The following is a 12,242-nucleotide window of genomic DNA, read 5'->3' as shown; positions in this document are numbered from 1 at the left end:
AAATGAGAAAACATAAAAAATATTATAAAAAAATAATAAATTTTATTATATGAACAATAAAAAATAAAATTAATAGATAAAAAATAATGTTTTTCAATTAATGTTTAATATAATTTAAAACTATTGAATTTTTTTTCCATTAATTAATGAGTCATCAGATGTCTAGTGTAGTGTATTCTGACACTTTAATAGTCGAAATATGCATCACATTAATTTCTTAAGCAAAATTGTTGAAATTATATATGATTTATGAGAAATATTGTCATTATTACATTCCATGTAAACCCTTTTTCACAATTTATTATCTTCTATATATTCACCTGCGTCACCCCAACTCTCTCACGTCATCTTTCAAAACTCATCTAACCCATCCTAACATCCTCTCATCTGAACCGCCACGATTACCCTTGTCTGATATATTTTTCCATGTTAGTTTTTAATTTGATCACAAAGTTAACCCTTCTCTTCTCTTATTCCCTCTCTCTCTCTATATATATATACTTGCTTTATGTTTACTATCACTGAATTTGCTAGTCTCTATATCATTCTAGTTCTTCTCATATTATCTCTCTCTTATCTCCTTTGTAGGTTCGATAATGAAATCAACCTCGGCAATGGTAGTAATGCCATGCTTTAATTATTCATTGTCCCTCTAATTAATTTTAATTTATTCACATTATTATTTTCAATTTGTCTTATAAGTAGTTTAATTATGTGTTTCAGGTGCCATCATGGCTTGAGAATCTATTGTCGACAAGATTCTTCTCTCTGTGCAATGTGCACAAGAAACAATCTAGGAATGAATGCAAAATGTTCTGTCTCGATTGCAACAATGAAGCATATTGCGCACATTGCATAGCATATTCTCATGAAAAACACCGAGTTGTTCAGGTCTATAAATGAATTATTCATTTCATGTTATTATATATATAATTCATTAATAAGTGGTATATATATTTGTAATGCAGATAAGGAGATCATCTTATCATGATGTTGTGAGAGTGAAAGAGATTGAAAATGCTTTGAACATAACTGGGATTCAGACATATAGAATCAATGGTTACCAGGTCTTTTTCCTGATTACAAGGCCTATTAATCCAAATAATAAGAGCGTAATTAGTGATAGAGTTAATGTTAATAAAAACAACACTAACTGTGTCATATGCACAAGGAATCTAGTGGAGCCTTTTGTTTTCTGTTCTTTGGAATGCAAGGTTTGGATATACTTCGCTTATTCAATTCATCAATTTAGTTTTTCACATCTCATTTGTGTATTTTTTGTTTTTGAAAATATTTATTTTTCTTTTTCAATATTTGCTTATCCAATTTTTTTATTATTTATTATTTAAAAATTTAATTTTCTAACGAATTTCTAGAACATGAGGCTAATTAAACCATTATTGTCATTATATGTGTAGTGCAATATAAGAAGCAGGTTATTACGGCTTTTTCTTGTTCATTATATTTATATATTATTTAAAATTGGGCTAAGTTGTATGTTGTGATAATACATATAAAAGTTTTATAACTAATATTATGGATCAAACAGTTAGGTGTAGTAATTGATATTGATTTGATGTGATAAGTATTATTTATCTTGATGAATAGAAATGAATAAAATAAAGAGCGCATATAATTTAAATAACTTATTCATAGATTTATCATTTTTAACTAGATTTTGGATTAAAATTAAATATGATGTTTGACAAGTTTCTTTTATTTATTCCAATATTGTTGAATATTTGAATTCTTTAAATTGTTTAAAGCCTGTCTAAAAATTAAATTATATTCTTTATGTAAAAGTATTTAGTCGAAAAAAAAACAAAAGAGTATTTACACATGCCACATTAGCCCCTTTTATATCTAATTTATACTCTAAAATAACTAGTGATGATATAAAACTAGTTGTCACTTAACTGTTGTATGTTACAACATCTAACTAATTATAAAACTCTCAACTAACTAATACATAGATACAATTATGCATTACAACATAATTAAATATAATATCTCTTTACACTTTTTTTATTTATATATTAATATTGGTGTGTTATATATATCTCATTTTGTGACTAGCTTGTGTGGACAAAGACGAGTGAGAAGGAAAGCATCCCCATTGAAGGAGTTTCAAGAACCATGCTATCACAGTCTGCTCAGCTGCCCACCACTGCTGTTCCTACGCCATCCAATGCAAATTCAAGGAAAAGAAAAGGAACACCTTGTAGGGCTGCTTCTTAATTAATTATTAATTATTAAATAGTTACATATCACCATTATATTATTCATGTACTTGACACATGCATGTTCATCAGGTCTTATTTTGCTGGCAAATTCTACAAAGATATTTTGATGTAAAATAATAATTAAGAGGTAAATATATATGTATGATATTAAATAATTTAGTTAAATATGTTAAATTATTTAATAATTTTTAACTATAATAATTATGTATTTACAGATATTTTTATATGAATAATTATTTTATGTTCAAAATTCTTGTACATTCAAGTTTAGATTTATTTTTTGTTGGGACGAACAATATCAATAAATATCTATAGAAAAAATAAAAGAAAAGATTGTGTTACTATAATCACACATCTCACACTCCTATATTCTTCTGATGGCGAGTAAATCATGTGGCTTGTTATTCATTCAAATTTATTTATTTAGATGATGATTAGTTATTTTAATTTTGCCAATATAATTGAAATTTGTGTAAATTTTAAATTATTATTATGTGAAAATGATTATTTTTTAAATCACACAAATATAAATTTATTATTAAATAATAGTATAATTTTTTTTTCAGATGAATATATAATAATTAAACTCTTTTAATATAAAAATAGTACAAAATATTTATATGACATCGTTATGGATACATGCGTATAACTTGAGTGCAATAAAAATTTTTAAAAATAAATCACCACTCTCATCTGGTCTAATTGTATATTAAATCAATAACTATAATTAATTGTCTTTCTCATTCAAATGATTATTCAATTTCTTTCAATTTAATTAGACGAGCGATTAGTACATGAAGCTAATTACACTCACATAATAATTTAATAAAAATTTGAGGAAAACATTTGTTCTAGTTACATTGAGATATTATATTTATGAGTAAGGTATCGTTTTTGTCCCCAATGTTTGGGGTAAGTTCTAAAGTTGTTTCTAATGTTTTAATCGTCCTATTTAAGTCCCTAACATTTCAAAATTAACTTAATGTTGTCCTGCCGTTAGGGATCCGTTAACAGAATTGACGGCGGGACAAAATTGAGACGATTTTGAAACGTTAGGGACTTAAATAGGAAGAAAACGTTAGGAACAAAAATAATACATAAAAATAAATTTTAATTTAATTTTATCTTTCAATAATATTAATTTTTTACTGTACATAATATTTAATTATTTTTTAATTACATCTAAATGAATTACACTTAATCACATTACTTTCATTTTAAATAAATTTATTTTTTTATAATTTTAAAAAATTTTGATACATTAGAGACAAAAAGGTATAATTTATATTTTATTGTATATATATTATTTTTTTCTTTTCTGCAAATTTATATACTAATTATTCTACAAACATTTCATGATAACTAAAAATCTTTAAGAATAAAATTATAAAAAAATAATTTATTTAAAATAAAAGTAATATAATTAAGTATAATTTATTTAGATGTGATTAAAAAATAATTGAATATTATGTATAGTAAAAAATTAATATTATTGAAAGATAAAATTAAAATTTATTTCTATGTATTATTTTTGTTCCCAATATTTTCGTCCTATTTAAGTTCCTAACGGATCTCTAATGGTAGGACAACAATGAGTCAATTTTAAAACGTTAGAAATTTAAATAAAATGATTAAAATGTTGGGGACAAAAACGATACTTTACTCTATATTTATAATATTAGAAAAGAATTTTACATTAATTTTTGTGGATTTACATAATTAATGTTTGAAAGGTACATATTTATTATTGTATTCCATTTTCACCCTTTCTCACAATTTATACTTTTTTCCTGTTATTCATCACGTGGCCCACTTTACATGATGATAAGTTTTATCCAGAAGAACAAAAGCCAATGAACTTTAGCTCACATGCATTTCGTTACCTTCCCATCTCAAAAGTTTGAAGCTCATCTCCTATTAATTATAATTGAGGAGAAAAAATTGATAAGTATGTAAAGAACGTGTGAATATGTGTTGTACTTAAAATTGGAGATTATCCAATCCACTTAACCAAAAAAATTAAAAAAAAGTGTTTAAGTTTAGGCTACAATTATTTGTTGAGACTGTGATGGAAAAGATTAGAACTTTGGACTAAGTATTATATAATTTAGTGATGACAAATTAAAATTAAAATTTCTGTTTTAAAATATAAGATTTTAATTATTTTTTAATTTTTATTTAATTTTTTAAATTTTTATTCTACTTCTTTCATTAGAGATGGCAAAATTTTTCGAAACGCAGAGATCCCTATGGAGACTGCCTCGAATGGAAATTCGATTGTGGAGAATTTTTTGTGGAAATAGGAATGGGGAACAAAATTAATCCGATGCAGGCGTGGGGATCCAAGCGGGGATCCCTGCCCCGTCCCCACTAATCCCCAAAATTCACAAATTTACTTGTCCTTAATAGTTTATTTCTCATATATGTTTTTTAGTTATTTCACACACACACACATATAAACCCAAAACTCCTAATCTTCATTTGCATAACCTTTCTTCAATTCAGAGATTCTTAACGCTATCCATACTCCATACTCCATCCAACTTCTCTGCAGCCACCCCCTCACCACTATCCCTTCTCACTGCATCGTCACACCTCACTGTGCCATCACCCTCACCACATCGTGCTCTCTATTTGCGGCGTTCCTTTCTGTAACGCTGCCGTCGTGTCCATTCTCCTCTCTGTTGTTGCATCTCCCATCTCGTTTACTGTTCTGTCCTTTGCCTCGCCGTTGCGTCCCCCACTGTGTCATTTCGAAAGAAATTACCATCTTGTCGTTTAGACTTTTTGTATGAAATCTTGCTATTTTTTTATAGGATAGATACTTACAACTCTATTCATATGGAAATTAATAATTAGTTAGAACTATCAGATATATGGAGAATGGGATCCCTACAGAAAATGGAGCCCTGTGGAGAATGGAGATGGGGAATAATATTCTCCCATACCGAGAAACAAAAATGAAAACGGAGAACAAATATGGAGGTAAGGATGAGGAGTAGGAAGACACCCCCGCCCTGCCCCATTGACATCCCTATCTTTCACCATATTTATTTCTCCAACCTTACCTCCATTCTCCACACGTTCCATTATTGGGCTCACTATACAATCGCAATCACAACTCACTACTAATCTTTCACCTTCACCTCCTTGACCCCACCTCTATCCACCACGCCCACCATCTAAGGTATGGTCTTACGAAAAAGAAGCAAAAACTAAATAAGAAATGAACGAAAAAGAAGCAAAAACTAAATAAGAAATGAAAAATAGAGAATTGAAAGAGGTAGTTACTGAGGCAACAGAGAAAAATGTTCTAAGAGTGACAAGGGAAACTAAACGGAAGATACGAAGAAAAAACAAATGGTATAGAATGAGGAAGAAAGTGGATGTGTGTGGGAGGAAATATGAGAATTGTGAGGGGTGGCATTTGAAAAAGGCACCTACTTAAATGAAGATGTTAAAAATATCTTCTTATGAAGAGTCTTGTGTTAAAAGTGTGTTTTGTTTGTTTGGCCACACTTTAAAAAAGATAATATTTTTATAGCATATCAAATCAAATCCTATAATTCAACATCTAATGATAAAAAAGATACATCTTTACATGAAGACAATCGTAAAATCTTCATGATAGTATCCACCTTTAAAAAATGGGAAATAATGGAGTGAGGCTTTTAGTATTGGTCGTTGTCACACAGCCATACCTTTACTCTTGAAAAAGGTGCAAATACAATTGTGCAAACTAACTTATAATTTTACATCTGACATCAAAACAAGCCTTATTTTTTTTTTAGTTATGCTACGTGTATACTAAAATCAGTTATCAAAGTCAATTACTAATATAAAATACATGTTGGAATATAAATACATATTGAAAATAAATTAAACTACACATGTATTTATACACAAATACATTGATGACTGATTTTAGTGGTTGATTTTAGTGTACAAATAGTATTTTTTTAATATAAAAAAGTAATGTGGATTTTTTTTGGTTAAAATGAGCTGATCAGTTGTAATTGCATGTGTATAGAAGTGGCAGACATATATGATCAACATGTAAATGACATGTTGGCCCAACACGCAGGAAGCGGGATTCAACGCACAGAATGGTAAGACCTGAAATATTTTTCTCTAAAAATGTGGGCCATAACATTCGGGAGGAGATCAATGAGACACTTCAGTTTACCAAAACAAATGATCTTGAGAAGTATGTATTTGGGTGTTTCTCTACTTCATTCTAGAGTCACAAAACATACCGATAATAGCATTATGGATAAATTGAAATCTAAATAAGCAATTGGAAGACAGCTTCTCTTTCTCTTGCAGGATGAGTTACTCTGGTGAGATACGTTCTTACCGTCTTTCTATTTATATTATGTAGATTGCATTACTTCCTATTTTTATTTGTAATATGATTGATCTAAATTACAGAAAATATTTTGGGTTAACACCGAACAATCTAAAAAGATGTCCTCTATTAGCTGAAGGGATGTCACAAAATTCAAGAATGTGGGAGGCCTAGGAATTCGTCACTCCAAGGATTTAAATGATGCCTTCATAATGAAAATTGATTAGGAATTGGTAGAAAAGAAAGATTGCTTATGGTCAAGAGTCTTGAAATCAAAGTACAAATATAAAAATGACATGACCCTAATGTCAAGAGAAGAAATAATTACTCAAACTTGTGGGAAGGAGTTTGTTCTTCTTGAAAGGATATGCAAAAGAATACTATTTAGCGTATTGGCAATGACTCTTGTAAGACCCGGTTAATTAACGGATAATTAATCCATAAATGAGAATTTATTCTAGAAAGCCCTAAATGTAATTTTTATGGCTAAATGTGATAGAGGAGATTGAGACGAGAATTTCGGTACCAATTTTATAGAATTTGGATCAAGATTGGACCGAATGGGCCAAACCAGGTCAACCGGACCCAAAGTGGGCCCTTGGCCCAACATAACTAAACCAAAACCATAGTTTTCAGCACTCTCTCTCCTCACACAACACTCAAACACGCTGAAAAGGGGGAAGAATGGGGGAAGAACACTCTCTCAAACTTCTATCTCTCACTTGATCTTCAAACCACCATAACTTTTGATCTAGAGCTCTGATTGCCACATCGTTTGCGGCCACGCGTTCACCGTGGAGAGCTCTACAAAACTCATACAATAAATCTTGAGGTAAGCCACGTTTTTCTCTTCGAATTTCCAGCCTTGTTTTTGAGTTTCATGAGCAAAAATGTTGAGACTTTGGGCTCTTTGATGTTATAGGACCCAACTCTCTTGAAGGAGAAGAGTAATCTTGTCTCCTTGGATCTTGGATGTGGTAAGATTCTCAACCCTAGTGTAATTTGTGGTTCTATGATGTTTGGATTTTGAGATGTTGTGTATGGGTGTGATGATTGTGGCTTAGGTTGTGTATATGTAAATATTGGAGCTTGATTGGTGATATTAAAAAGCTTGAAAAGGGTTTGGTGGTGAAAAATCTGTTCTTGGAGATGTTGAGGCCTTGAGAGCTTGAGGAAAAGTGGTTTGGAAGTGCTCCGGTTGAGCTTGGAAAATCGGCTAAGGTATGGTCTTGGTTTCCCGTATTTAATATGTAATGTGGTAGGAAATACTTAGGCTAGAGGCCCTAAGATAGGCATTGAATTGTTGGCGTTGTTGAATGGTTGAAATATATGATGTGGTCATATATGTGATGATGATTATTGATGCCTTAATGATATGATGTATGAGAAATATGCATGTTGTGATATATGCTTGATGATTGATTATGGTTGAATTGTGGGTGGAGCCATGTTGATGGTGAGTATGATATTGATTGTGTACAATAATAATTTATTGGAATTGGTATTGTTAAAAATTGGTATGAAGAAGAGTATATGATATGTCAATGTGTTTAAGTTTGAGCCACTTGGGTGAAGTGGGTTAAAATGATGGGATAGTGATTTTTGTAAATTGTGGTAATGTGTCAATGTGTGAGTTGAGGAGGCTTGATGTTGAATTTGATACATTTTGATTGATTTCAAAGAAAGGGGATGAAATTGGCAAGTTTTGATTGATTTTGAAAATAGTTGAAAATGGCTTGTTTTGAAAATGGCACTTTGTGATTTTTATGAAAAACATGGTTTTTGGGCATACTTTGGTGGGACATAACTTGGACTACGGATCTTCATTTTGTGCCAAATCTGTTTAGAAATGAAATTGGATCCGGGATGTCCATGCCGTTCGAAGAACGGGTGAAAAACGATTTAAAATGAGAAAGTTATGTCCGTTGGAAGATTGGGGGTTGAATCTGTGAATTCTGCAGCTTTTAACTTAGAAAATTTTTAGCAGAATGACCCCTCGCGCGTAGGCGCATTTGGCGCGTACGCGCCGTTCTTCTCGAAAGCGCCATCCACGCGTGCGCGGGCGCGCCGAATGTGCTGCCCCCAATGTCCAGCCATTTTCCAGAGGGTTGTGCCTGAACTGTGTCAGTTTTGTGCCTGGGGCACGAGAGCACCCACGCGTACGCGTGGCGGACGCGTGCGCGTCGCTTGGGTATTTTTCAATCCACGCGTTAGCGTGCATGACGCATACGCGTCAATGAGTTTTGTGGCCATCCACGCGTGCGCGTGGAGTGCGCGTACGCGGGGCCCTATTTTCATCCCAAAGTTTATTTTTGAGTTTTAAAAGCCAAATCTCATACTTCTAAGCCTCCGATCTCACCACTTATGTCTTAAATCATTATGATATGCCTATCTATTAGAAAAGGAGCTAGGAGATGTGGTAACTTGCGAGTGAAGCAAGGGAAAAATGAATGATCAATGAGGATCAAGCATGATTATGTGAGACGCGAAGGATGGTGGTGGAAGTGCTTGTTATGCCATGGGCCGAAGGGCCGTAATTGTTGATGAATTGTGAATGTTGCACTTTCACTATCGGAGATGAGAGTTTCCCTGGAAGGAAGCAGTGGCTAGCCACCACGTGCTCCAGGTTGAGACTCGAAACTCTTTTGACCCTATATCGTAAGGGTGGCCGGGCACTGTGAAAGCCCCGGATGAGCTCGCCCCCGTAAATATTCACCAGTGAAGGTGATGGATATAGATCATGATTATGATCAAGTTTATGATGAGTATAACTCGAGTTGGGGATGCTCGACAGAGGGACAGTCCAATGGTTAGCTACCAGGGCTTGTCGGGTTGGCTCTATAACCGACAGATGATATCATCAGCCACTAGGGATAGGCATTCATCATATGCATACTATATGAATTGTTTGAGATTGCCTATTTGACTACATATTACTTGCTAATTGTCTAAATGCCTTATTTGTTCCTATTTGTATATTTCTTGTTTGATATAACTGTATTTGCTACATTATACTTCTACTGGTGGTTGAGAGGTTTGAAGGAATTGGAAAGAGAAGTATTAGTTAGACAGAAGAATCTTTATTCAATCGCCACATATGGTTTAGCTTGTTTATAAGCTTTGATATTATCTGGAGGAAGTTCTAGGATTGCCTTCGGCTTTCCTCTATTATTATGTATTATATATGTGGAAGCTGTTACCATGCTGGGGACCTCTGGTTCTCACCCATGCGGATTTTGTGGTTTTCAGATGCAGGACGTGAGGTTTCTCACTGAGGCCTGCTGGAGACTTCTGAATTAGCGAAGATCCTTTGCTCTTGGAAACTCTGTTTTAGTTTATATGTTTTGCTTAGATACTTTTATCTCCATTAAATAATACAAACTGAGATGAGTCATCTTATGGGAGATTTTGGAGAATAGGTTTTATGTATTTGTGTCCCTTTGGGTTTCCTTTGGGGTTTTCCTTATTTTATCATATGTATATATTGCTATGCTCGGACCGGTTATCTTCGCAGCCGGATTTTGAGTCTTGATATTTCTGTTTTTGACACTCCTTTGTATATATATAAGCTCGCGTTGGTTTATCCTTTGTTCGTTACGTTATCGATCGGAGTGTTGTGCTTTAGGATTTTGATTTTTGTTTACCCATTTTTCTACAAAGGCTCCTAGTTATAATCAATCATTCATACTATTATACGTACTAAATTTTTTTATTTTAGAGGTCGTAATACCTTGCCATCTCTGAATTATGACTTAAGCATAAGACTCTGTATGGTGGGGTGTTACAACTCTCATATAAATTTTTGAAAACATCAATGAATTCCAAATATTGGAAGGCTTGATCAATATGTCTTGCAGGTAAATTAATATTTGAATAATAATATATCTTTGAATGACTTTTTATCTGTTTCAGGAGATTGGGATGAAGCCAAACTTAAGGAGTGGCTGCCGAACAACATTGTGGATAGAATTGTAGTCGTGGCACCTCCATCTCCATGGAAAGAAGATGACCAAGTGGCTTGGTGTGGACACTTACCCCTCATGAAACCTTCAGCATGAATACTGCATACTACTCGCTAGAAGATAATCTAACCCTTTTTATGGTTAATGAAGCCATTCTTACCAACTCGACAAGGAGAAGGAGACACATGATAAATATTGCAAATTGTCCTAGATGTGTTGGAAGGGAAGAAATCACTTTGCACATATTGAGAGATTGTCCCTATGCAAAGCTTATTTAGAGTCTCCTTGTTCTTCGAGCCTACATGAGCAATTTCTTCAACTTAAATACAAGAAACTGGATTGGGTTCAACATCAATAGAAAGGATCTGTGGCCTGTGTCTGTTGTAAGTGCCTGATCGACTATTTGGTAACTTAGAAATCAATTGATTTTTGAAAGTAAAGTCACTCCTCCAAATACTGCTTGTGCTTCCATCCAATCTCGGGCAAAAAAAGTCCTTCATGTTCTAGGAAGTACGATTGTCCTTAAGAAACCAATGATGCCATGGATCAACTTATTCGTTGAGTTCCATCTCAAGAACATCTTATCTAGCTAAATGTCGATGGATCATTCTTCTCACATAATAGTAATGCAGAGTAAGGTAATATTTTTAGAGATCACTTGGGAAGATTTATTAAAGGTTTTTCTAGTGACCTTGAAAATTTCTCTATTATACATGCGAAGCTTTGGATGATTATTAAAGGTTTCCAAATTGTTATTACTCAAAATTTACCATGTCATAGTGGAGTCTGACTCACAAATGGCACTCAGTTTCATTAGGAATGGATCTTCAAATTCCCATTTTTGCCCATTTCTTGTCTAAGAAATTAGCATTCTGACCAGACAAGAAATTAGCATTCTGACCAGTTGAATGCAAATTACCAATTGAATTCATACACTCCAAGAGGCGAATGTTGCTACTGATATTTTAGTTAAAAAAAGACAGGAGCTTTCTTTTAGGTTACACATCTTTGACAATTCTCCCCTCGATATAACTCATGCTTTGATTTTTGATAGTTTCAGTTCTTCTAGATTGAGAAGGTCTTGTTAAGCATCTCTTTTTTCTATTTTTTTGGGATCTTTAACCCTCCATCTTCACCAAAAAAAGAAAGAATGCGTGCCGTCAGCATGCAGTTGCATGTTGCAATGTGTCGCATGAAGAATCGTTGCTAATGCAACACATATGACTTGCTTGTTAAATGCTCCTTTTCTCCGAAAATTTTTGCTATAAATACAAAGCTCTTAACCATTTTACTCCAGTGTAAGAAGAGAATTGTTTTAGTGTGTTGGTGGTGTGATGGAGGGTAGCACAAATATACTGATGTATTACAACGATGAGATTATATGAAATATACGTAAGGGTATGAGCTTTGCATGAGAGAATCCATTTTTCTTTATTATTCCATGCACTGTGATGTTTGCAGAGCTACAATAAAATTTTTTGTCAAAGCATAGAAAATGTTATCTTAGGGAAGGTGAGCCATATTTTACACAGAAATTCTATACGTATTTGACGGGATAATACAGTTTGACACTATGCTCATCGTTGACAAAGCAAGTATGCAACAAATATTTTATATTCATCAGCACATTCAAGTGCAAGTGCCGACGATTAAGTTGTATGGTTAGTTTGAAAATATATATATATATAT

The 12,242-nt window shown here is 32.9% G+C and overlaps 1 protein-coding gene across 1 annotated transcript; it reads left to right on the top strand.

Moving 5' to 3' along the window:
* The first annotated feature begins 596 nt into the window (after nt 1-596).
* On the top strand, nt 597-2,238 carry LOC127744204 (protein RGF1 INDUCIBLE TRANSCRIPTION FACTOR 1-like). The gene is made up of 4 exons (XM_052256485.1): nt 597-617; nt 724-891; nt 969-1,112; nt 2,077-2,238. Exons 1-4 carry the CDS (start codon nt 597-599, stop codon nt 2,236-2,238), a joined length of 495 nt encoding a protein of 164 aa, XP_052112445.1.
* Nucleotides 2,239-12,242: the final 10,004 nt, after the last annotated feature.

This window comes from Arachis duranensis, unplaced genomic scaffold (assembly GCF_000817695.3).
Source record: "Arachis duranensis cultivar V14167 unplaced genomic scaffold, aradu.V14167.gnm2.J7QH unplaced_Scaffold_232527, whole genome shotgun sequence".
NCBI classification, from domain to species: Eukaryota; Viridiplantae; Streptophyta; class Magnoliopsida; order Fabales; family Fabaceae; genus Arachis; species Arachis duranensis.
The sequence above is the reverse complement of the archived record's forward strand: the minus strand, read 5'-3'. Positions and strand labels throughout refer to the sequence as shown.